At 45.4% G+C, this 27,622-nt stretch overlaps 1 protein-coding gene across 1 annotated transcript in view; it reads left to right on the top strand.

The window, feature by feature from the left end:
* ASTN2 (astrotactin 2) overlaps window positions 1-27,622 on the top strand; it is a 1,033,755-nt gene that overhangs the window by 295,609 nt on the left and 710,524 nt on the right. Inside the window, exon 4 of the mRNA XM_052644759.1 lies at window positions 11,909-12,061. Coding sequence (XP_052500719.1) covers window positions 11,909-12,061 — 153 coding nt within the window. The remainder of the gene's footprint in view (window positions 1-11,908; window positions 12,062-27,622) is intronic.

Genomic DNA, 27,622 nt, shown 5'->3' with positions numbered 1-27,622 from the left:
TCTGTATCAGGCACTGTGATAAGCATTTTTAACATCTCATTTAATCCAAAAACAGCTCTATGAAGTTGAAATTGCAAACCCCATTTTAACACTTGGAGAAGCCGAGGCTCTGAGTAGTTAAGCAATTTACCCAAGTATCGCAGCTAATGAGAAACGTAGCTACCATTCCAAACTGTGGCTAGTTCTGAAGCCTTTCCATAGCCGTGCCTTGCTACCAAGGGGTTAATAAAGTGACCAGGAAGTCTCTGGCCCATCCTGTCTAGTTGCTTGATCCTTTCTCCCTTGAACAGGACTTGTTGATTTTTGGCATAAACTCCAGCCCATCCTCTGGAAAACTCCCCTGCCTGTATGGTCCTGATGTAAAGACAGCACTGGGCTTCTCTGGTGGCTCAGACAGTGAAGAATCTGCCTGCAATGCAGGAGACCTCGGTTTGACCCCAGAGTCAGGATGATCCCCTGTAGAAGGGAATGGCTACCCAATCCAGTATTTTGCCCTGGAGAATTCCATGGACAGAGGAGCCTGGTGGGCTACAGTCTGTGGGGTCGCAAAGAGTCAGACATGACTGAGCAAATAACACACACACACACACAGACACAGACACAGACACACGCAGACACACAGACACACAGAGACACACACAGACACACACACAGACACACACACAGACACACACAGACACACACACACACACACACACACCGTTAGTTGAGAGAGGTCAAAGTGCTTTGCAGACTGACGCATGCAGTTAAGCCTGTGGTCATTGTATTCATCCTGTTGAAAGCACTTTTCATTTACATTTATAACTACAAGGCCACAGAGCTGGAAGGAATCTTCGAGACCATCTGTGTCCTGGCTAGGAACTGTGGAACCTGGAGGGTATTGTGTTTTTAACAGAGCAGAAGAAAATATTGCTGCATTTAATTCCATCATTCAAACTCAGTGCAATTCTCCAGCAGAAATGATTACCGCCCTACAAGTCTGCAGTATTAATTGACAGACCCAAGATCATATATATAAGAAAAGGCTAGTCCCAAGTTTTTCAATTTGTATTTGTTGCTGTTTGTTCATTTGTCTTGTCTGCAGGCACTTGTTTGAAGATAAGTTGTGCCAGGCACCAAAGGTTTAAGAACATTCATGGAAGAGAAAACTAAAAAGTGAGAAAATTCTATCCATCAGTTTTTATCCCTGAGAATTGGGAAGAGCTGGTCAGTTAAAAAAAAAAAAAAATGTGTACGTGAGTTTTAAATGTATTCTAGTTGTGAAGCATTCTCAGCTGGTTAGGGAACCCTGGCTGTTTTCTTTGCTACTTCTTTATTCTTTATTGAAAAGATGATTCCTATAGGAGAGGGAATGTTGGGTTCTGGAACTGGATTCTCACACCTTCCAGATTTGATGGCTCTTTCCTTCTCTCCCAGATCTTCCTAGCCGAAGTGTTCTTCGTGTCCGGGCTGCCTTCTCTGATTGCCTGGGCTGTGCTTAGTCGATCAGTTGTGTCCAACTCTGCGACCCCATGGACTGCAGCCCGCCAGGCTCCTTTGTCCAAGGGGATTCTCCAGGCGAGAATAATGGAGTAGGTTGCCATTTCCTTCTCCAGGGGATCCTCCTGACCCAGGGATGGAACTCGTGTCTCTTGTCTCTCCTGCTTTGGCACCCAGGTTCTTTACCACTAGCGCCACCTGGGAAGCCCTATATATCCTTATTCATATCCGTATTCATATCCGTACATCGTCTATTGGTTAGATACATCCTATTTATCTTTCAGTCTGTTGTGATTTAAGGAATCTTCTCATGTGTTGTGGAGACTGACAGGTCCAGTATTTTCGGGGGAGGCTAGGAGGTTAGAGGGGGCTTCTCTGGGGCCTCAGATGGTACAGAGTCTGCCTGCAGTGCAGGAGACCTGGGTTTGATCCCTGGCTCTCGAAGATCCCCTGGAGAAGGGAATGGCAACCCATTCCAGTATTCTTGCCTAGAGAATTCTGTGGACAGAGGAGCCTGGTGGGCTACAGTCCATGGGGTCACAATAAGTCGGACACGACTGAGCGACTTTGACTCACTCACTCACTCAGGAGACTAGAAATCCAGGGAAGAGTTGTCGCAGCCCAGGTCTGAAGGCAGTCTGCGAGCAGAGTTCCTTTCTTCTTTTTTTCTGGTGAGGCCTTCAGCTAACCAGATGAAGCCCATGTGTGTTAGAGAGGGCCATCTTACTCAAAATTTACTAATTAAAGTATTCATCTCATCTAAATAATGTCTTCACAGAAACATCTAGGGAGCTGTTTGGCTAAATAGCTGGGTATTACAGCTTTGTGAAGTTGACACGTAAAATTGACCACCCCAAGGTCTGAGATGAATATTATGGTATACTTTGGGGAAACTGGATGCAGAAATTGGAGACCTCCGTGCTGGACCTTGTTCCACTGCTGACGTTTTTTTCAATGACTTTGTCTCTTGGTGCCTCTATTTTCACTTCTGAGTAAAAGGGGAAATAGACACCTGAAGTGATGTTCAGAGTAGGTATCTTATATCGCAGATGCCTTTCAGTGAGTGACTAAGTGGATGGATGGATGGATGAATGAACTGAAAGAGTGAGAGGAAGCTGCGTTGATCACTTACTACATTCTAGAAGCTCTGTTAGACAGTTTATATACATAACTACATTTAATCCTCCCCCAAACCCAGCAGACGTTTAGAGAAACTGAGGGTTGTAAATGAGAAGGGAGTCATTCACTGTGGCAGAGCCGACGCTGGAACTTGGGGAGACTTTCTCACACTTTGCACGAGACAGTATGGACTAGTGATGCCTACCTGTTGGTTGGTTCTTTGAGTGTAGTTCTGTAGGGCGATGGAACTGACGGCATGGGCCATGAGCTGAGTCTAGGCCCTCCAGGCCGGACAGTCTTGACCATTGACACTGAACAAGGTTCCTTGGCAAAGCAGGTCAAACTTCAGCCAAGGTGAGCCCCTGGCTCCAGCCAGGACCAGGTTGCAGGGGACTCTTGTCCAGTTAATTTAAGACGGGTGGCTAAGCTGTAAGAGTTACTTTCCAGGCTCAAAGAAGTCATGTCCAAACTCAAAGACTAGGATATCCATGTCTGTCCACCAGGCAGGCCAGGAAGGGTATGTGTAGGGTGGAACAGTGAATGGAGCCGGGTTCTGAGTCATAGTGAAGGTGAAGCGTTAGTCGCTTAGTCCTGTCTGACTCTGCAACCCCATGGACTGTAGCCTGCCAGGCTCCTCTGTCCATGGAATTCCCCAGGCAAGAGTACTGGAGGGGGTAGCCATTCCCTTCTCCAGGGGATCTTCCAGACTCAGGGACTGAGCCTGGGTCTCCTGCATTGCAGAAAGATTCTTCAACATCTGAGCCACCAGTCATAACCTGAGTCTAAATCCCAGCTCTGCCATTTTCAAGGGTGTGACCCTCAGAGACTAACTTCTTCAGGCCTCAATTTCCTCATTTCTAAATAGCTAATGACACTTTTCAAAGCTGTTAGGAGGAATAAGTGAGCAAACATTTAAAAAAAAAAAAAAAAAAGTCAGCCTCCTTGCCTGGCAGAGAATTGGTGAATTTTTCAAGAATCATGAGTTTTCTTTATAAATAGACTGGATGAATCTAGAAATATTAAAGAGGATGATGATAAAGCTGATACAGAAACTTGAACCCAAACCCAGACAAGTTTCAGTGGTAGACCTCACAGTCTGTGTTGGAGAGAGAAGAGTGCATGAGTGTTTGAACATGGCCTTGGTGAATACCACTGTAGACAGGGCAGGCAGTGCCTGTTCTGTAGGGGGGAGTATCAGGCTGAAGCTTGCCGGGTGTCTGAAAACCAACACAACCTTTATGCCTTTGCAGAGGCACTCGGGTCTGCCTCGTCTTCACCCTCCTCTCACCGTCTCTGTCTCCTCCCCTGTCCTCCATATCCTTCCTTTTCCTTCTCTTTATTATTTTTCCAGCTCTCTCATGTCCTTTCCACTCTTCCGTCTCTCCGTTTGCACAGCCTGACCTTGATTGTAGAGCACAGCTTCCCTTTCCATTGCTGCTTCATCTGCCTCCTCCCTGCACCTTTTTCCTCTTCTCTTTTCTCCATCTTGGCTTGGGGGCTGGGGCTTCAGTCTCCTCAAGCCCCAGCGGTTCATTCCCATTAAGCTTGACAATCTCTCATATGTCAATTAGAAAGAGGCCGCTTCCCCCTCCTCCCTTCCCTTTCCCGGGCCTGCCGCGATGCTCAGATTAAGTACCATCTGTTGCATTCATCCAGGCGACGGGTGAGCATTTTGCTGCTCTGGGGAGGCAGAGCTCAGCGGGTACCAGGAGGTAATGTGGCTTGTTTGGACAACTTGATGTATTGATATTGATAGAGCTACCGGATGGGATTGAGAGGGACGGGGGCGGCAGAGAGGGTTACCGAGGATGAAAGAGGCCGTGGAGGGGTTTGCATACGCACTTCCCGCTCTAAGCCTGTCTGGGCTCCTGGCACCGTCACCAAGGCAAGAGCAGCCAAACAGATGGATAGGATTTGCTATGGTCGGGATCAGAAACCCCTGCAGCCCAGGGGAGCAAACCTTGCCTCTCTGTGTATCTTCCTCTGCTCCCAGCTGGTCAGATTGGCATCAGCTTAGGAGAAAATAAAGCAGAAATAACAGGATAGGAAGAGGCTGACCTTTTGGAGTGGCTGAATGTCAGAGCCACGATGAAAAGCGATGATGTATCAGTCGAGGTTCCAGCTGGGCAAAGAAGGCGTCCTCCAATGGGATTTTTAGGAGAAATTCAACAAAGTGACTGTTTATAGAGAATAGTCAGAATGCAGAGAATCAATGGGGAGAAACCAGGAAAAAATAAGTATCAGGAAGCCCACTTCTAATTCCTAGAACCGAAGGGGCAGGGAGAGGGCATGGTTTTATTAGAGTCCCTGAGAACTGGTTGTGGAAAACGGGCCGTGGCAGAAGATGATTGTGAAGGGTCAGTCATTTGACGACTCTTTGTGACCCCATGGACTGTAGCCTGCCTCGTTTCTCTGTCCCTGGGATTCTCTGGGCAGTAATACTGGAGTGGGTTGCCATTCTCTTCTCCAGGGGTTCGTCCCAATCCAGGGATCGAGCCCAGGTCTCCTGCATTGCAGGTGGATTGTTTACCATCTGAGCCACCAGAGAAGCCCTGAGGGTCCCAGTCTCTATCAGAAATGTGATGTGCAAACAGGAAAGGAGCAAGGGAAGACATCCTCTCAAACCTCCTCCTCCCAGATCCTTCCAGGCCATCTCCCTGGGAGAACTCAACCAATAGCCAGATAACGAAGACCTGCAGAGTAGCCCGTTGAGGGTCTGCCTCCAGGAAACCAAGGAGCAGAATGAACCTGTGGTTGGAAGATGGGTCTAGGGGTGAAAGAGAGATCAGATAGTGCAGGTCAGGAGTGGGTCTGTGTTCCACGGCCTGCACTGTGTCAGAAGCTAATGTTCTTTCATTACACACACTCCCTTTCTACCTCTTTAAAGAATGCATGTGTAGAGCCTCCGTAGAGTCCAGGTTCTCTCTGGTGAGTACAAGACCCACATCTACTCAACCCTTCTCCACGCAGACGTCTGGGGGGCATCAAGTACTCTTCCCTAAAACGAAACTCACATTCATTTCTCTTGCGATGTCTCTCCTCTCATTGAGAGGTGCCCCTTCTGCCAGAACCGGAGTCATCCTCTCTACCTCCCTTTCCCTTATCCTCTCTTTCCAGTCAGTCACCACTCCTGTAGGAGTTCCTCCTACAAAATAGCTCTCACATTCCCCCCTTGCTCTGTCTCCACCACTCTGCCATTTCTGTCTCTGCTCTCTCCTGATCCATCTCCTTTATTTCTGTCTCCACCTCTGCTACTCTAGCATCTCATACGTGGATTAGATCACATACATCTCATATACGGACTTCTGTGCTCTGACACCACCTTCCTACTTGGCCTTCTCCCTTCTGTTTCTGACCTTCTCCCGTGAATTCTTCTTGCTACCACCAGAGGCATCTTCCCTCAGTGAAGATCTGCCACCTAAAACCTTCACCGTGTTCTCTCCTTGATAAGACCCAGAAGACTGAGGGTTAGGGTGAAGGTCAAGGTTAGTGTTGGTACTGGGATTTCCTACCTCTCTAGATGATCTCGTACCACTTGCTTTCAGCTTTTCAGCTCCAGGGGTGATTGGAGCCCCTTCCACATTTCTGCTCCCCATGGGGTCTTTGTTTAGACTCTTTCTTCTGACCCCGCTGCTTTCTTCCCCTGCAGCCCCACCGGCAGCTCCCTTTTCACCTGATTAACTCACACTCTTGCCAGATCTTAGTCATGCTGCTCACGTCCTTGAAACAAATTTCTATGGCTTTCCTAGACAAAGGCATATCCCTCCAACACAGCCCTTTATATCATCTTTCACGTCTCCTTTTTGGTACGTATTACTGGCAAATGTTGCGTTTCTCTTGTCATTCACGTCATTACTGTTGGTCTTCCGGTCCACTTGGTGAGCACCACAGGGGGGTTTAATTTGTTGTTGTTTCTACCATCATACCCTGTTATGGACCGAAAGTTTATGTCCCCCTCAAATGCATATGCTGAAGCCTTCACCCCCAGTGTGACCGTTACTTAGTCTCCTAGACCCGCCATAGCAACAGACCATGCACTGGGGGGGCTTAAACAGCAGACGTTTACTCTTCCCCAGCTCTGAGGGGCGCCGTCATGGTCGAGTTCTCCTGAAGGCTCTCTTTGTGCCGTGTAAATGGCCACCTTCTCTTGCTGTCTGCAAGGGGGATGGGGGAAATATTTCTCTTCTTGAGTTTTGCCAAGAGAACGCACTGGTCATAACAAGCACTCTCTTCCAACAACACAAGAGAAGACTCTACACATGGACATCACCACATGGTCAACACCGGAATCAGATTGATTATATTATTTGCAGCCAAAGATGGAGAAACTCTATACAGTCAGCAAAAACAAGACTGGAAGCTGACTGTGGCTCAGATCATGAACTCCTTATTGCCAAATTCAGACTTAAAATGAAGAAAGTGGGGAAAACCACTAGACCATTCAGGTAGACCTAAATCAAATCCCTTATGATTATACAGTGGAAGTGAAAAATAGATTTAAGGGACTAGATCTGATAGACAGAGTGCCTGATGAACTATGGATGGAGGTTCATGACACTGTACAGGAGACAGGGATCAAGACCATCCCCATGGGAAACAAATGCAAAAAAGCAAAACAGCTGTCTGAGGAGGCCTTACAAATAGCAGTGAAAAGAAGAGAAGCGAAAACCAAAGGAGAAAAGGAAAGATATAGCATCTGAATGCAGAGTTCCAAAGAATAGCAAGGAGAGATAAGAAAGCCTTCCTCAGTGATCAGTGCAAAGAAATAGAGGAAAACAACAGAATGGGAAAGACTAGAGATCTCTTCAAGAAAATTAAAGATACCAAGGGAACATTTCATGCAAAGATAGGCTCAATAAAGGACAGAAATGGTAGGGACCGAACAAAAGCAGAAGATATTAAGAAGAGATGGCAAGAATACACAGAAGAACTGTACAAAAAAGATCTTCATGGCCCAGATAATCATGATAGTGTGATCACTCACCTAGAGCCAGAAATCCTGGAATGTGAAGTCAAGTGGGCCTTAGACAGCATCACTATGAACAAAGCTAGTGGAGGTGATGGAATTCCAGTTGAACTCTTTCAAATCCTGAAAGATGATGCTATGAAAATGCTGCACTCAATATGCCAACAAATTTGGAAAACTCAGCAGTGGCCACAGGACTGGAAAAGGTCAGTTTTCATTCCAATCCCAAAGAAAGGCAATGCCAAAGAATGCTCAAACTACCACACAATTGCACTCATCTCACATGCTAGTAAAGTAATGCTCAAAATTCTCCAAGCCAGGCTTCAGTAGCACATGAACCATGAACTTCCAGATGTTCAAGCTGGTTTTAGAAAAGGCAGAGGAACCAGAGATCAAATTGCCAACATCCACTGGATCATCGAAAAAGCAAGAGAGTTCCAGAAAAACATCTATTTCTGCTTTATTGACTATGCCAAAGCCTTTTGACTGTGTGGATCACAATAAACTGTGGAAAATTCTGGAAGAGATAGGAATACCAGACCACCTGACCTGCCTTTTGAGAAACCTATATGCAGGTCAGGAAGCAACAGTTAGAACTGGACATGGAACAACAGACTGGTTCCAAATAGGAAAAGGAGTACATCAAGGCTGTATATTGTCACCCTGCTTATTTAACTTCTATGCAGAGTACATCATGAGAAACGCTTGCCTGGAAGAAGCACAAACCTGAATCAGGATTGCCAGGAGAAATATCAATAACCTCAGATATGCAGATGATACCACCCTTATGGCAGAAAGTGAAGAGGAACTAAAAAGCCTCTTGATGAAAATGAAAGAAGAGAGTGAAAACGTTGGCTTAAAGCTCAACATTGAGAAAATGAAGATCATGGCATCTGGTCCCATCACTTCATGGGAAATAGATGGGGAAACAGTGGAAACAGTGTCAGACTTTATTTTTCTGGGCTCCAAAATCACTGCAGATTGTGACTGCAGCCATGAAATTAAAAGACGCTTACTCTTTGGAAGGAAAGTTATGACCAACCTAGATAGTATATTGAAAAGCAGAGATATTACTTTGCCAACAAAGGTCCGTCTAGTCAAGGCTATGGTTTTTCCTGTGGTCATGTATGGATGTGAGAGTTGGAGTGTGAAGAAAGCTGAGCACCGAAGAATTGATGTTTTTGAACTGTGGTGTTGGAGAAGACTCTTGAGAGTCCCTTGGACTGCAAGGAGATCCAACCAGTCCATCCTAAAGGAAATCAGTCCTGAATGTTCATTGGAAGGACTGATGCTGAAGGTGAAACTCCAATACTTTGGCTACCTCATGTGAAGAGTTGACCCATTGGAAAAGTCCCTGATGCTGGGAGGGATTGGGAACAGGAGGAGAAGGGGATGACAGAGGATGAGATGGCTGGATGGCATCACGGACTCGATGGACACGAGTTTGTGTGAACTCCGGGAGTTGGTGATGGACAGGGAGGACCTGGCGTGCTGCAATTCATGGGGCCACAAAGAGTCGGACACGACTGAGCGACTGAACTGAACTGAACTGAAGGCCACCGTGCTATATGATTAGGGCCCCGATTTTATGGTCTCATTAATCTTAATTACATTCTAAAAGTCCCATCTCCAAATGTAGCCTGCTATAGACTGAGCCCTGTATTCCACAATTCACATATTGTAGACCTAACCCCCAGTGTGACTGTATTGGAGACAAGGCTTTTGATAGGTCATTAAAATTCAGTGAGAAAATAAGGTTGGGGTCCTAATTAAATAGGGTTTGTATCCTCATAAGAAGAGGAAGACATCTATCTCCCTTTCTCTCTCTCTCTTTCTGTCCCCACTTCCCTCTCAACATGGATATACTGAGAAAATCCCACGTGGACAAACAGTAAGAAGGAGCCATCTTCAAACGAGAATCTGACCAGTTTACATTATCCAGTCTATGATTTTTGTTATGTAAGCCCAAGCAGACCAAGACATATTTTCTGAAAATACTGTAGAAGGAATGAATGAGTGTGGAGATGAATGAATCCCTGGATTTGACAGATATGTATGAGTCCCGCCCCTCCTCCAACCTTGGTGGATTACAGACTGTGACTTACTCTGGACTTTGGACCACAGGATAGCCCAGTTCTGACAGTTTTGTGTAGATCAGTCTCCTTTCCAGGTTTAAAGCATCAGGATTGGGCATGACTATACTTCTCAGAAGGGATTGTAGGCTTTTGCTGGGGGATTCTGTATCATAGGCTTGGAGTAGTGGACCTGTGTTTGGAACTTTCTTCTTGGCTCACCTTTAAGTAGACTTAACTGAGATACCTGGGGATACGGACATCAAAAGAGGCATATATACCACAGGGCCACTTGTATTGTCCATTGTCTTTTCCTTAGCAAGCTGAGATTTCCCTCTATGTCCCTGAAGATGAGGTTTCTCAGCGTCTGATACCCAAACCAGCCCTTTGGGTAGGACACATTTGTGTCCTGCAGACACATTTGTGTCTAAGCTGATACCCAAACCAGCCCTTTGGGTAGGACACATCTGTGTCTAAGCCGATACCCAAACCAGCCCTTTGGGTAGGACACATTTGTGCCCTGCAGACACATTTGTGTCTAAGCTGATAAAACTTCCTGAGAAAACAGGATCTCCTTAAAATTGGTGTTGGGATGTTCAGAAGCCTTCTCTGTCCACTCTGAAAAAGGCCCATCAAAGAAACAGGAATCTTTAGCACATCCCGTTCCTTGTCATCAGACAGCAGGTGGCTTAAACTGAAGAATTTTCCCAGCCTCTGGAGATGTCAGTGGAGGGAGGGCTGAGTCTGAAGATTTCAAAGTCGGGACTGTCTTTGGGGATTTCTCAGAACAAAGGCCCAGAGACCATTCAGCCAGTCTCCTTTTCTTCTTTCTCATTTCCTCTCCTCTCCTTTTATGTTGGTTCTCTGCTTCCTTCTCAAGTTCTGTGTTTTGTTTTTTTTTTTCTTTTTTTTTTTTTTACTTTTATCCTCAACTTTTTTTTCCCCCCTCTGCCCTTTTGACATCACTCTCTCCATTGCCTGTAACTTTCTACCAGACTCAATTTGGAAATTTCTGAAAATGTGGCTACCGGAAGCTCCTTGGAGGGTATTGAAACAAATGGAACATTGGAGTGGGGTTTAGAAGGCTTGACTCTACTGCTTGGTAGCTTAGAGCAAGTTGGATGCCTTGTTTGGGGGAACTTCAGTTTCCCTTAGTGAAATGGGGCTCTTGTACCAAGCAGTCTGTGTATCCCAGCACCATAGTGTGTGTATGTGAAAGTCACTCAGTCGTGTCTGACTCTGCGACCCCATGGACTGCACAGTCCATGGAATTTTCCAGGCCAGAATACCATAGTGGGTAGCCGTTCCCTTCACCAAGGGATCTTCCCAACCCAGGGATTGAACCCTGGTCTCCCACATTGCAGGCGGATTCTTTACCAGCTCAGCCACCATTCTCCTGAAATGACGTTCGCCCCAGGGCTGCTGTCTGCCTTTCCTGACACTGCTCTGGTTCAGGCTTCCTTGTCTCTGGCTGGCTCCTGCAGAAGCCTCTGGCTCGCCTTTCTCCTTGCCTCTGTGTGTGTACTCCACACTCTGGTTAGCAGTTGTTATCACAGGGCTTTAACTGGAGCATACCAATTTCCTCTTTAAAACCTTTCGACAATCACCTTTTGCCTTTGGGATAAAAATCTTTAACTCCACAAGGTGGCTCTCAAGGTGATCTGGCCTCTGCTGCCTCATCTGCTCTGCCCAGGCTCCACAGCAGCCACACAGAACTTCTTTCATTTACTCAAGCACTGTGTTCTTTCTGGCTTCGGGTCTGTGCACATGCTTCTCCTTCCCCCCAGGGCACTCTCTTATCCCAGATCTTCTCAACAATTCCACCTTATCTTATTTGCTAATTCCTGACCATGTTTGAGGTCTCGGTGGAGGTATTGTCTCCTCCAGGAAGCCCACCTTGACTCCTGGGATGGGTGAGCTGACCTTCTTGGTGCTCCTATAGTACTCTGTATTCTCCTATCACAGGAGTATTGCAAGGTGTTGGCAATGCCTCGATATGTGTCCTACCAAGCTGTGGATTCTTGGAATCATGGATGGTGTTCACCATCATATCTCAAGGGCATGGGGGTGGTGCCCTTAAAAACATACTAGGTGTGGCATCAATAAACGTGCAGGGCATTAGATTCATCTCTCCTGGCGTCCCTGACTCCTGCATTGTCACTGGGTCTGGGAGGGAGCTCCAGACACACAGGGGGTGGGGGGCCCAAGCCCAATTCTCCAGGGCCTGAGAGTGAGCCAAGCCCTAACTTTAGCCCCGTTGCCCACCCTGTAGCAGCGGCTGAGGCAACGCAGGAGCCAGTGGAGTCCCTGATGCAGAAGTTCAAGGAGAGTTTCCGCGCGAACACGCCCATCGAGATCGGTCAGCTGCAGTCAGCACCACGCAGCATCTCAGCAGGGAGGCGGAAGAGGAGAAGCAGGCCCCGAGGTAGGTCCCCCGGGCATCTCTGGCCAGGATGTCCACCGGCTCTGCCCAGGTTCTGAAGGTGCCAGGAAGAACGGTGCCGTCTTCTCCCAGCTTTCCTGTGCTCACAGAACCCACGCCACTGTCTCCCCGAGGTCATCTCATCTGAGGCCCTGCAGAAAGAGGACCTGTGTCCCTGGGTGTACAGGTCCCCTCTCTGGGCCCCAGCCTCCTCCTCTGAGAGTGGGAATGAATTGCCATCTCCTAGAGTGGTTGGGAAGATTAGCATCACTCTGTGGACCGTGCCCAGCGCAGCAGCAGAGCAGCAGGATACACTTTAAGTGTAGCTGGTGTCATTTTGACCATACTGAGGGACTGAACTGAACTGGTGTCATTTTGGAGAGTGTGCGATAGCGTGCGCTCATGGGAGACACTCTCAGACAGGGCTCACAGAGCAGCGTTTGGACCGCCTCTTTCATTGCCTGGAGAATCTAGTGGTCAAAGTAGGAGTGCTGCAAGTTACACAGACTAGATTCAGATTTTGGTTCTGCCGTCACCTAACTCTTGGGGGCAGTTTCTTCACTTTTCCAAGCCACTCGTCTCTGCCTGGCTTGCCATAACATCTCACTCAGCACAGTGCCAGCCAGCATACAGTCAAAAAGTAGATCTGTCCCTCTTCCTCCTCCCTTTCCTCCCCATCAGTATCGTCATCAGCGTCATCACCATCTCCTTCTTCCTCTGACCTCACAGGTGACTTTGTGTCTGCGGCGACCGCCACCCCCATCATTGCCTAACGTCCCAAACTCAGCTTCATCCTTCTGTCCACGCCATGATCTCCAGCCAGTCATTCTTCCTCTTGACTCTTACTTCCCTAGTGCCTATAACTTGGTTCTGATTATGTTGCTCTCCTCCTTCCCTGGCTTCAGAGATTGTCCAGCGTCTACAGAAATGTTCGCGCTTATGAAAATGGCCTTTGAGGCCCACGCAGAGCACCAGTCTCTGTGCTGTGCTTCTAAATCCGTGTGTTTCCACTTCCATGTTCTTTTCCATACCGTTTCCTCTCCACGAAAATTCCTGTCTAGCCCCGATGAATGTTTATCCGCAGTTACTGACACTTTCTTACTCCAGGCAGGAGGCTAAATGCTTTGCCTATCTCATTTGATGGTCAGTAACAGGTACCGTGGTGATGCCCATCTTACAGATGTTGTCACTAAGGCACAGAGTCACCCAGAGGGACACTCTAGTAAGTATCAGAGCCAGGTAGAGCTGAACAGTCTGAGTCGCAAACTTTTTTTCCCACTAAACCATTAGATTCTATCCCAGTGAAGTCCTCCCTGTCTTTCCAAGCTTAACATGCATGGTGTATATTGGCAAAGAGATCACTGATAGTCACCATCACAGTTCACCCTGAATTCTCCCAAGTGCGAATTCTCTCACATCTTTATCCATGTGTTAAAGACTGACTCCGTTTTTGTGTCATGTCATTTGCTTATGTCTGGCTCCCTCCTTAGCTAGACAGAGAGTTCTTTGAAGGCAGGAAGTATCTTATTGGAACCATCTTTGTGTTTCTGAGGCTAAATCAGTGTCTGCACGCAGAGTAGACACTTGTCGTTCTCTAGACCTTAATCCTGTGAATTCCTGTATCCAGTGAAAAACCAAGATCTACACATTGAGCCAAAGTCATAAATTGAGACAGAGGTGGAGGATTGAGTTCCTTTTTGGAATTCATGTGGTAAACCCCCAGTTGAACCACTGGATAAGGATAAAAAGATTAGTTGCTTTGAGGTCAGCAGTGTCTGAGCACTAACCCAGCCCTGTTGGTGTCAACTTGCTTAGCTTTGGAAGAGTCACTGGACGTCTCTGAGCCTCCAGTTCGTCTTCTGGAGAATGGGGATGCTGACCCCTACGTCAGAGGATTGTTGTAAACATCTGATGAAATGAAGAATGTAGACTGCCTTGGAGCTCTTAGCTAATGTATATTAGGAACTGAAAAATGCTCTCTTGAAAAATGATCACTTGTAATTCCACTCAGCTTTACCTGTCCATCGTTATTGCTCCAGCATCCACCAAGAATCTCCTACCCATATCCTTTCTACAAATAGAGTCCCCATAAATACACTTGACGCCAAGTCCATAACTTCACGGCTCTCCACCATCAATCTGAATTCCTTTCCTTAATGTCATATCCTTAACACTTTTTTATGTCAATGCTTTCTTCCAATAACCATCTCTTTTATGCACCATAACTGTCTTAAGGAGGCCTTTTCTGTTAGGCATTTGTGCTGTGCTTAGTCACTCTGTTGTGTCCAACTCTTTGCGACCCCATGGACTGTAGCCTACCAGGCTCCTCTGTCCATGGGGATTCTTCAGGCAAGAATACTGTAGTGGGTTGCCATGCCCTCCTTCAGGGGATCTTCCCAACTCAGGGATCAGACCCAGGTCTTCCACATTGCAGGTGGATTCTTTGCCATCTGAGCCAGTAGGGAAGCCCTTGTTAGGCATTTGGGTTATTTCTAATTATTTCACAATGATAAGCAATGCCATGTCAAACTTTTTTTTTTTTTTTTGGAAAAAACTTGGCCTTTGTGTTGGATTCTGTTTTCCCTTCTTGAATTTCAGAATTATATTGTTAGTGAAATCTATTATTTGGCTTAGACCATAATTGAATATATCCACTCATTTTAATTTATAAGTTAGATGGGGACTAAGAGAAGTCATACAGGTAGAAATTCATTTTTTTCCCTTAAATGTATTTCAAATTTGTCCCAGATATATTAGTCACCATTGTGACCATTGCCGCTTCTTACCTCCTGCTTATGACTGTATCCTCCTGAGGTTCTTCCCAAAGCAAGCCAGAGTAATCTTTTAAATAAGATAAGGTCACTCTTCCACTTAAAATTATTCAGTGTTCCCTGTTATATTTACTTTTTCTTTAATTTTTATTAGTGTATAGTTGATTTACAATGTTGTGTTAGTTTCTGCTGTACAGCAACGTGAATCAGCCTTCTATGTACGTATATCCCTTCTGTTTTGATGGCTCAGACAGTAAAGAATCTGCCTGCAGTGCGGGAGACCCTGGTTTGATCCTTTGGTCGGGACAGTCTGGAGAGGGAAATGGCAACCAATTCCAGTATTCTTGCCTGGAGAATTGCATGGAAAGAGGAGCCTGGCAGGCCAGTCTGTGGGGATCCGAAGAGTCAGACAGGACTGAGGGCCTGACACAACACCATCTCTTGCTGCTTGTTGTTCAGTCACGAAGTCATGTCTGACTCTTTGCGACCCCATGAACTGCAGCACACCAGGCTTCCCTGTCCTTCACAGTCTCCCTGAGTTTGCTCAAACTTACGTCCATTCAGTTAATGATGCCATCCAACCATCTGGTCCTCTGTCACCCCCTTCTCCTCTTGTCCTCAGTAATTCCCAGAATCGGAGTCTTGCATCAGGTGGCCAAAGGATTGGAGCTTCAACCTCAGCATCAGTCTTTCCTGTGAATATTCAGGGTGATTTCCTTTAGCATTGACTGGTTGGATCTCCTTGCAGTCCAAGGGACTCTTGAGGGTCTTTTGCAGCACCACAGCTCAAAAGCATCAATTCTTCAGCACTCCGTCTTCTTTATGGTCCAACTCTCATGTCCATACATGGCTATTGGAAAAACCATAGCTTTGATTATATTGACCTTTGTCAGCAAAGTGATGTCTCTGCTTTTTAATATGCTATCTAGGTTTGTCATAGCTATTTTTCCAAGGAGCAAGCATCTTTTAATTGCATGGTTACAGTCACCATTCACACTGATTTTGGATCCCAAGAAAATAAAATCTGTCACTGTTTCCACTTTTCCTCCATCTATTTGCCATGAAGTGATGGGACTGGATGTCAAGATCTTAGTTTTTCAAATGTTGAGTTTTAAGCCAGTTTTTTCACTCACCTCTTTCACCTTCATCAAGAGGCTCTTTAGTTCCTCTTCACTTTCTGCCATTAAAGTGGTATGATTTGCATGTCTGAGGTTGTTATTTCTTCCAGCAATCTTGACTCCCACTTAGGTCACCACAGAGCATCCAGTAGAGATTCTTGTGCTATACAGCAGATTGTCATTCGTTATGTATTTTATACAGAATAGTGTATATGGTGTTGGTGGCGGTTTAGTCGCTAAGTTGTTTCCAACGCTTGCGACCCCATGGACAGCAGCCCACCAGGCTCCTCTGTTCATGGGCTCTCCCAGGCCAGAATACTAGAATGGGTTGCCATTTCCTCCTCTAAATCCCAGTCTCCCAGTTCACCCCATCCACTCTTTCTGCCCTTGGTGTCTATGTGTTTTTTCCTCTGTGTCTGTGTCTGTATTTTTGTTTTGCAATGCTTTACCATTTTTCTAGATCCTACATATATGCAATATTTGACTTTCTCTTTATGACTTATTTCACTCTGTATGCCAGTCTCTACGTCCATCCACGTGTCTGCAAGTAGCATGATATTGTTCCTTTTTATGGCTGAGTAATAGTCCGTGTGTGTGTGTGTGTGTGTGTGTGTGTGTGTGTGTGTGTGTGCCACATCTTTATCCATTTATCTTTATCTTCTTTATCCATTCCTCTTTTGATGGACATTTAGGTTGTGTGCATGTTCTGGCTATTGTAAATAGTGGTGCAGTGAACACTGGGGTGCAAGAATCTTTTGGAATTCTGATTGTCTCTGGGTATATGCCCAAGAGTGGGATTGCAAGGTCATATGGCGCTTCTGTTTTTAGTTTTTTAAGGAACCTCCACACTGTTCTCCCTGGTGTCTACATCCTGTTATCTTTAGAAAACAATCCAAACTCCTTGCCTTGGCATGTAGGCCCTGTTCCGTTTACATCTTCTGCCCTCTTCACCCACTTGGCATTTCCCTGTGCTTCAGACGTAATGATTTTTATGTCCCAACAACACAAACAAATGGGACCGTACTACACAGTCTGAGAACTTGCTGTGCTTCTCCTCACCGTGTCTCCTTTGTCCCTCAGATACCATCCTGGGGCATCTCTTCTCACTGTTCAGGTCTTAACTCAAATGCCACCTCCTCAGAACCACTGTCCCTGACTGCCCGAACACAGGCACCCAGATTTTTACTCCTTTCCATCCCCAACCTGCTACTATCTGTTACATAATCGTTTTTCATTCCTTCCCTGATATTACAGGCCTAAAATTGCTTTTATTTGCTTGCTCATTTACTATTTTCCTCTCTAAAATAGAAGCTTCATATTCGTAAACCTCATACATAGAAAGTGCTTAATAAATATTTGTTGAATAAATGAGTGCATTAACCTCAAAGATCACTGGAAAGTGGCTCAGTTTTATAACCTTCAAATTGATGGTAGAAGAGGGATCCAGGATAAAGTAAAACCTCCCGGTACGGGTCTCTGGGGAATCCTGTTTCCCCTAGAGGTAGCCTCGCTGATGGATAGCACATGAAACGTGTTCAAGTGGATGCTGTTAAAGCGATTTTCAAAATGGCTTAATAACATTGTGCTCATGGTTTTGCTGCCACTATTAGATAAGGGTTTTTTTTTTTTTTTTTTTCCAAGGGAGAGGAGGGCTACTCCGTGCCAGCCCTGAACTTCTGAACTCGCAGCCTTTCTGCCCCAAGTCCTCCAACTTTTCTTGAATAGAAAAAATCCACGGTCAGGAAAAGTTCTGGAAATTCTGCACACTCCCTCTTTCTCTCGTAAATTCCCAAACATGTTTTAGTCTCTGAGAGACCCCAGGAAGTCCTGCCGTGCAGAAAGCTGGGCAGATTTATTTAGCTCATCGTCTGTAAAAACCATCTTGACCACAGACTATTTTCCTCCTTGGAACGTGCATGAACGTCTTGCAGCACAGAAGCATCCATAGAAACACAATTTTGGAAATGCTCCATTGGCTTCCACTGACCATCAACAATCCCAGATATGATGGTCAGAACCCTTGGTCTTCCACTCTCTCTTCCCTCTGCCGCTCAAGTGGCCGTGGGCCTTCTGGCCCAGAGTGAGGGCACCTGGCCTCTGCCTACTTCATTAGGCTCTGCGCCCAGCCCCTGGTGCTCAGCAGGTCCCAGCAGATGGAGTGGGTAGCCTGGAACCTGTGTCATGGAGTTGAACACACGGTTAAAAGCAGCTCCAGTGTGGTTTGGTAGTTAGGGCATCCCCCTGAGAGACCTGGCAGATGCTGACTGCATCGTCCGCAGGCAGACAAAGGAAGGCGGGGAAGTCCCAGTGCCATCCTCTCGTCTGCAGCAGGGTTTTATGCGGCAGCTGTTGGGTCGTCATTCCCAGGCATCCATGTGCAATAAAATGAAGGTAGAAAAATAAACTGAGACGTGTTAGTCACTTAGTCTTCTCTGACTCTTTGCAACCCCATGGACTGTAATCCACTAGGCTCCTCTGTCCATGGGATTCTCCAGGCAAGAATACTGGCGTGGGTTGCCATGCCCTCCTCCAGGGGATCTTCCCAACGCAGGGATCCAACCTGGGTCCCCTGCGTTGCAGGCAGATTCTTTACCCTCTGAGCCACCAGGGAAGCCTGAAAAGGAGTTATGAATGTTCAAATAAAGCAGAAGGAAATTGTTATGGATGTGAGGAAGGGCTTGCTGAGGCTCATGCAGTTTAGGTAGTAGTCTTTAAAAGTGGGATTTTGTATTTGAAATTTAATTTCACCACTGTCTTAACTGAATGATCTTAATTAAGTAAATGAACAAGTGGTTTTTAGCCTCAGTTTTCTTCTCTGTAAATGAGTGCTAATGATGCCTAAGTCACATGTGGGTTGTGAAGTAGCACCTGCAAAATGCTCAGCCCAGTGTCTGACCCAGGGCTGACCCTCAATCGAGTATAGCTAGCTGTATTGTTGTCATCAGGGTCCTGCTCATTTGACCTCAGGGCTCACACATCCATTTCCTTCTGCCCGGCCATTGCCTGTAACTTGGTTGAGGTTTTATCATCCCTTATCCTGATTGCTGTGACAGCCTCTTCATCCAAAAATCCATCTTCCACCTGGCGAGTGAAGTGATCTTTTGAAAACATGCTAAATCAGACCATGTCACTCTCCTACCTGCACATTTTCCTGATACTCTGTCATTGGTACTGGGGGGCTTCTGAAGCTTTTCCAGCAGAGTCGTTCTAGAGGTGGCTGAGAGTCAACACACACCCCCAAAGTGAATGCAGCTGTGTTCAGAAAGCTTCAACATAAGCCCCAAATTCCAGATTCCATCTGAAAACCTCCACGCCAGGCTGGAGGTTTATTGTGTGCAGATTTATTGTCCTTTGTTGTTGCTATTTAGTTTTTAAGTCGTGTCCAACTCTTCACAACCCCATGGACTATATAGCCCAGCAGGCTCCTCTGTCCATCGGATTCTCCAGGCAAGAATATTGGAGTGGATTGCCATTTCCTTCTCCAGGGGATCTTCCTGACCCAGGGATTGAACCTGCGTCTCCTGCATGGGCAGGCAGATTCTTTACCACTGAGCCACTTTTATTTGTCAGTTAAATTGTTTACTATTTTCTCAAGCCCTTAGTCCCAGGAAGAAGAATCATACTTGTGCTGGTTATACTGGGATAGTAAGGTACCATCTTCAGTGGGTTTCCACAGGACCCAGTGAAATAATACCTGTAAAGCATTGAGCACAGAGCCAGGCAGATGTGCACACTGAATAGATAGATTCTACTATTTTATTATTTATTACTTTTATCACTGCTGCTTTTTTTAAACTTTTAATTTTATATTGGAGTGTAGCCAGCCAGTTAACAAGGTTGTAATAGTTTCCAGTGAATGAGGAAGGGACTCAGCCATACACACACATGTATCCATTCTCCCCGAGACACTCCTTCCCTCCAGGCTCCCACATACCATTGAGCAGAGTTCCCTTTGCTCTACAGTAGGACCTTCTTGGTTATGCATTTTAAATACAGCAGTGTTATTACTACTGTTTTATTACTTTTATATTTGCCAATGTCATTATCAGGACAGTGAGAATGCCAATATCATTATATTTGTCAGTGTCGCATTAGGGATATATTCACCCAGTTTTAGAAGTGAGAGTCTGCAGGATGAATGAATGACACACTGTTTAATAGGGTGAGAAAGTCACTGGAGCCTTCTGCACAGGCCTGCATCCCAGCCTGCCCTCCAGCCTGCCTCTGGCTCCGCCCAAGCCCCAGCACACGGACCGTCATTCCCTTCCGCAGCATGCCTTGGATTCCAGCTCTGTGTAATGTTCATACTTTCCCTGAAAGCACCCCCCACCCCGCCCGCCCACCCTTCTCTGAGCAGCAAACTGCTACTCCTGTATCAAATTCTGGTTTCAAAATCTTCTCTAGTAAGACCCCAGCTCCCGCCCACAGTGCTCATCCAGGCTGAGCGAACTTCTCTGTCTCAGTACTTGTAGCCCCCATGCTACGTTCTATCAGACCCCTCATTACAGGACACACTTCCCTCCTCAACTCTGACAGTCCCATGATGAGAAGGACAGTGATTTATGTCTCTCTGGAGCCCAAATGCCTAACAGAGAACAGGCATAGAAGAGCAATTGGCTGAATGGGAGAATATATGAATAGGCGGGTGGATGCAAGACAGTTGGGAGCCTCCTGGAATACAAAGGGTTAAGGAAATGTGGTACAACAGCAGTTACTGCGCATTTAGTATGTTCCTAGTGTTGTACTCATCATATATTATCTCATGTAAAAACTCCCCAAATCTCATAAAGAAAGGCCTGTGATTAACTCCATTCTACAAGAATTGATCTTGAATTGTGGTGCTGGAGAAGACTCTTGGGAGTCCATTGGACAGCAAAGAGATCAAACCAGTCAATCCCAAAGGAAATCAACCCTGAATATTCATTGGAAGGAGTGATGCTGAAGCTCCAAAACTTTGGCCACCTGATGCAAAGAGCTGACTCACTGGAAAAGACCCTGATGCTGGTAAAGATCGAGGGCAGGAGGAGGAGGGGACATCAGAGGGTGAGATGGTTAGATGGCATCACTAACTCAATGGACATGAATTTGAACAAACTCCGGGAGATAGTGAAGGACAGGTAAGCCTGGCGTGCTGCAGTCCATGGAGTCACAAATAGTCTAATACGAGTTAGTGACTGAAGAACAGCAAAATAAGAAATTTAAACTTAAGTAGTTTAAATGACGATCCCAAGTGTACCCAGCTAGTAGACTATGGAACTGTGAATCCAGAGCCCAGGCAGAATCCATACTTCAGTCTCCAGATGACAGTAGTTTCGGTCTTAGCTAGTCTGGCTGCGATCTCTGAGCTGTGAAATTGGATCAGCCTAGTCTGCATACTAGAAGGAAGTGGTGTACTTCCTTTATACTGGTAGGTGTTTCTGAATCATCAGTGCTGCTGTGAGGGTAATCAGGAGCTACAAGCTTCTGGAAAGTGAGGCATTTCCCTCTTAGTTAACAAGGAGTCAAGACTGCCCCTTACAAGCTCCTTCTTGCCCTGGGGAGCCAGTGCTGTGACCTGAGGATCAGCAAACCCAGTGGTTATGTCATTGTCCAGCATTCTGTGCATTTTCAAGGCTCATCCAGCTTTTATTTGCTGTGCTATACAATTGTAGGATGTGCTGCCCAGATCTCTGCCAACCAGCACTTCATCACTTAGAGCATAAAACAAGGAATTCGACATCTATGCCACAAGGAATACATAAGAAGGTGGTGTGAACTGGCCTGGGGTCTTTATAAACCATGAGATAGTTACAGAAATAGAAAGAAAACTGAATAGACCCCAGCTACCTAGAGTCCAGCCCTGAATCTGTGATGAAAGAACTCTGCTGTTCTTTCCAAGCAAAACCTTAAAGCTACTTTCTTCGTGAAATCTTTCCAAATTTTTCTCACATGAAAGTCATGCATACTTCCTCCAAATTTTAGTTCAGTTCAGTTCAGTCGCTCAGTCGTGTCCAACTCTTTGCAACCCCATGAACTACAGCACGCCAGGCCTCCCTGTTCATCACCAAGTCCTGGAGTTTACCCAAACCTGTGTCCACTGAGTCCGTGATGCCGTCCAACCATCTCATCCTCTGTTGTCCCCTTCTCCTCCTGCCCTCAATCTTTCCCAGCATCAGGGTCTTCTCCAATGAGTCAGCTCTTTGCATCAGGTGGCCAAAATATTGGAGCTTCAGCTTCAACATCAGTCCTTCTGATGAACACCCAGGACTGATCTGCTTTAAGATGGACTGGTTGGATCTCCTTGCAGTCCAAGGGACTCTCAAGAGTCTTCTCCAACACACAGTTCAAAAGCATCAATTCTTCGGTGCTCAGCCTTCGTCACAGTCCAACTCTCACATCCATACATGACCACTGGGAAAACCATAGCCTTGACTAGATGGACCTTTGCTGGCAAAGTAACGTCTCTGCTTTTTAATATGTTGTCCAGGTTGGTCATAATTTTCCTTCCAAGAAGTAAGTGTCTTTTAATTTCATGGCTGAAATCACCGTCTTCAGTGATTTTGGAGCCCAGAAAAATAAAGTCTCTCACTGTTTCCACTGTTTCTCCATCTATTTCCCATGAAGTGATGGGACTGGATGCCATGGTCTTCGTTTTCTGAATGTTGAGCTTTAAGCAACTTTTTCACTGTCTTCATTCACTTTCAACAAGAGGCTCTTTAGTTCTTCTCCACTTTGGTAACCCTTTCTTTATCTTTCTTACGACATTTGTCATTTATCACCTTTGATGAGAGTAATTTAAGGCCACTTCTCTTCTCCCTTAATTAACCTCCTGAAGCACAACGAGTATGTCCCAGGTCATGCCTGTGCTTCCTGTAACTAAACGAATCTTGACAAATAGCAGATGTTCAGTTAATGCTTGATGAATTAATGGGAAAGTCATCATCTCATGGGCTCCATGATCTTGGACAAGACTTTCTACTCTCCAGGCACCAGTGTCCCCATCTATAAAGCTGTGTGGAAGCAAGCTCCATTCTGCTGTCAGATCCATGTGGCTCCGCACTGCATTCTTCCTCTGGCTCCCTCAACTCTGAGGAGTTACTTACTGTGCAAAGTCAGCACCACTTAATCTGCAAATCACACAGTTGGCCACCTCATAGGGAGGCTGTGAGGATTAGACTGAATGTATGTAAAAAGCTCAGCAGGCCACACTAAACCTAGTAAGCACCTAATAAATCATTGTTGTTGCTAATTTGGAAGGCAGAGGTGACGGGCTAGATCATTTCCATGTCTGCTCCATCTCAAATGGTCTTTGACCCATAAATCTGATTGTGAGCATTGTTGCCTACTGAAAAGTTCAGTATTTGGAGTCCAGAAACCCAGGCTTGAACACCAGTTCTCAAGTGCAGTGGGTCCTCAGAGAAACTACATCATCTTCTCAGGATTCCGCACCTGGAGATGGGATAATACCTGCTACTCTTGTTCCTTGAGGCTGTTGTGAGAATGTGCTAGAATACTTACTAAAATGCTCTTTTAAAACACTCTGTAGATTAGCAGCATCCTGAAGTCAGAGCCTTGGCACCTTCAAACACAGGGCATAAAATGCAGATTGGAAGAGGAAGCCTTTCCTCTGGGGCTCGGGCTTTCCTTTTTCTGGACCACATGGCCCTTCCACGAGTTCTCCCAGAGCCAGCACCGCCACAACCCGGTAACGCCCAGGCCGGGTTGGATGGAGGCCTGGGAGAGCTGATTTATGGTCAGAGCACACAGCTGCCTCCATAAATCCTCCCTGATGTATCTTTCAGAGAACTTTGCATTCCTAAAAGTGTATGTCTCCTCCAGGCGGTTTTCCTTGGCTGTCTGAAATATGTGCAGGGCTCTCAGTCCATTCTGTCTGGTCTGGCTGGGTAGAGAGGTAACCCGAAGAGAGAGCTCTGGACCAGGTCTTGGTGGGGCCTGGGATGTAACTCTAGGATATTTTTTTTCATCAGTGTATGGTGCAGTACCATGTCACTTAGAGTTATAGCAGAACATGTGTATGTGTTTAGTAGCTCAGTTGTATCCTACTGTTTGCGCCCCAATAGACAGACTGTATCCTGCCAGGATCCTCTATCCATGGGATTTTCCAGGCAAGAGTACTGAAGTGGCGTGCCATTTCCTCCTCCAGGGAATCTTCCTGACCCAGTGATCGAACCCACGTCTCCCATCGCCTGCATTAGCAGGCGGATTCTTCACTACTGAGCCACCAGGAAAAGCCCATATAACATAATAAGCACCCTGAAATTTTGTGGCTTAAAACAGAAATCACTTTTTTGGTTCTCAGTTCAAGGCAAGCATTTGGCCTGGGCTCAGCTGAGCAGTTCTGGTCTGGGCAGGGTGAGCTCAGCTGCCCTCAGTCATGTTCCTATGGTCAGCCAGCTCTCCAAGGCTGGTTCACACAGGTTCCAAAAGCAGCAGGAACAAGAGCTTCAGGGCCTTTTGAGGCTTCAACTTGGGAAGACACTTCGTCCTTTCTACTTCATTCACTTATTCAAAAGCAAGTTGTGAGGCCACCTTAGATCCAGGGGGTAGAAATAGAGTGCATCTCTTGCAGAAGAGGCTAAATATTAGGATGGCTTTTTTTTTTTTTTTAGAATGACTTTTGCAACCTACAAGCACTGATATTTTATGAAGCCTCTATTTTATATTAAAGCCTGGACTGATCGTCACAACCTCAGCATAATTATTTCTAATTTGCTGATGGAAAAATTGAGACATATAGATGAAGGAAACTTTATAATGCATCAGAGATGATCATGGGAGAACCAATTCCCCTGATTCTAATCCTTTTCAGAGCTCACCTAAAGCCTGTTTGAACCTCTGCTACTTTGCCCCTGTTTAACAGGGACAAAGACTTCATGATACTAAGCCATGGTTAGATACAGCCTAGCTTGTGATGTCTAGAAGGGCAATACATTTGTATCTTGGCTCCATCCTAGCAAGGGCCTATGGTCTAATGCCAGATCAGTAAAATGATTCAGTAAAGGGCCAGGTGTAAAACATTTTAGGCCTTTCTGACCAAGAGGCAAGCTTCAAGACAGTGTGTAGATACCTATACAATGAGAAAATTTTGTCCACAAATTTTGATTGATGAAATTTAAAGTATAATAATAAAGAACCATCTTTGGTAACAAAGTTCTGCTAACGAGAAGAATGGAATTTATTTGACACTGAAATGTGAATTTCATATCATTTTTACATCTTAATGTATTCTTCTTTTGATTTATTTTTTACCACTTAAAGATGTCAGAGCCATTCTTAACTCCTGGGCCATACAAAACAGGCGTTGGGCCAGATTTGGCCCACGACCCCTGGCATAAGGGAGCATCTCAGATTTGGACTCAGAGAATCCTTGTTGCAGCATCCCTCGTGAGTATCTAATTGCTGTGTGATGTCAGGTGAATCCTGGATGTTCTAAAGCCATTGTCGCCCCAGGCTCCCAGGCACACAATAGAGGGGAGACAATTTCTTATGTTCTCTTAGTTCACCAGTTCAGTTCAGTCGCTCAGTCGTGTCCAACTCTTTGCGACCCCATGAATCACAGCACGCCAGGCCTCCCTGTCCATCACCAACTCCCGGAGTTCACTCAGACTCACGTCCATCGAGTCAGCGATGCCATGCAGCCGTCTTATCCTCGGTCGTCCCCTTCTCCTCCTGCCCCCAATCCCTCCCAGCATCAGAGTCTTTTCCAATGAGTTCACCAGAGAGGGAAGCAAATCTCAGGTTCATCTGAGGCAGCTGGCTTGTAGATGGGCCCTGCCATAGAGAGAAACTAGCAAACCGGGGAATGGAGTGCCACAAAACTGTCCTCGTTTCATGCCATTTGAACGTGTAAAAGCATGTGGCCTGTATTATATACATAAGCATTGACACTGAGGAATTTGGATAAAACACGTAGACAGGAACTGGCAGCTTGTGCATGTTCTAATCCGACTGTTATCCAACAAGTTACGTATTTAGAAAATTACAAAGAGAAGGCTTTGGCTTTGTGTTCTGCCGTGTTTGAGAAACACATGGTGCAATAGTGAGGTTCTGATGCAGAGTTCACAGCTATTAGCAGGAGTTTTTAAGCTGTGCTCAAAATAGACGTTCCAGGGATGAGTGGGCATAGTGGGGCATCGCTGTGTAGGTAGGGGTCTTTCATCAAACTCCTATTCTAGATTTATGTATTGGGCTTCAATATTTTTGGAGAAAAGTCTCAACTCTAGCACATATGCTTTTAAAAGCAAAACAATAAAAAAAAGTGTTTTTATGACAGAAGGTCTCGTTCACATGTGGAAGGGAAGCTGGCAAGGGCCTTTCTGTTACACACACACACACACACACACACACACACACACACACACAGGTGTTGGATAAAATACAACATTTTTAAAAAAAAACACAAGTTTATCTTAAAAATGAAGAAAGACAACTCCTCGATTGTAAGGAATGAGGAAGAAATGCAAAAACCTAGGCTTCGATTTTAGAAGCTAATGTTTTGGTAACTCCAGGTGGGCAATGTGATGGGATAAAAGTAAAAAGAAAAAAAAATATGGACACTAAGTAGGAAGAGGGCTGCGGGATGTATCAGAAAGTTTGGATTGATGTATATACGCTCTTGTTCCTATGTATAAAGTAGATAATTAGTGGGGACCTGCTGTGTAGCACAGGAAGCTCTGCTCAGTGCTCTGTAGTGACCTAAATGAGAAGGGAATCCAAAAACAGAGGATATATGTATATATGCTGCTGCTGCTAAGTCGCTTCAGTCGTGTCCGACTCTGTGCGACCCCATAGACGGCAGCCCACCAGGCTCCCTCGTCCCTGGAATTCTCCAGGCAACAACACTGGAGTGGGTTGCCATTTCCTTCTCCAGTGCATGAAAGTGAAAAGTGAAAGTGAAGTCACTCAGTCGTGTCCGACCCTCAGCGATCCCATGGACTGCAGCCCACCAGGCTCCTCCGTCCATGGGATTTTCCAGGCAAGAGTACTGGAGTGAGGTGCCATTGCCTTCTCCAGTATATATATATATATAGATATATATAGGTAGAGCTAATTCACTTTGCTATACAGCAGAAACTAACACAATACTATAGAGCAACTATACTTCAATAAAAATCATTAAAAAAATAAAGAGAAAACAGGAGCAAAGAAGAAATGAAAGATCACTTGGTAGAAAAAAGCTCTGAAGCATCAGTAATCATAATAAATGTAATTTGCCTATTTCAATTCAGAGCTTGATTATATTACACAAATCTACTTATGTGCTGTTTACCAAAGGTCTTCTTAGAACATAAAGACACAGAAAGTTTGACAGTGGAGGAAAAGGAAAACCTATACTAGGCAAACAAATGAAACCTTGGAGAGAAGTATAAATACATGGCAAAATAAACTTTACAACAATAAGAAGGAACAAAAAAATCCTTAGGAATAAAAAGTGTCATTAATTAATCATAAAAGGAATGGTTCACCAGGAGACAAATAAAATTTGTACTTACATGTGTGAACAACACAACTTTAAAACATATGAACAAAAAGTTGAGAGGAATAGAATATGTTGATGAATACCTAATCAAACTGGGAGTTTTTTTTTAATAGAAACATTCTAATTAGATCAAGTAAGCAAAATGCTTCTAAGAATATGGACCAATTGAACTGTACTCTTAAAAATACAATAAAAT

This window comes from Budorcas taxicolor, chromosome 8 (assembly GCF_023091745.1).
Source record: "Budorcas taxicolor isolate Tak-1 chromosome 8, Takin1.1, whole genome shotgun sequence".
In the NCBI taxonomy this organism is placed as follows: domain Eukaryota; kingdom Metazoa; phylum Chordata; class Mammalia; order Artiodactyla; family Bovidae; genus Budorcas; species Budorcas taxicolor.
This window is presented reverse-complemented; position numbering and strand designations above follow the sequence as displayed.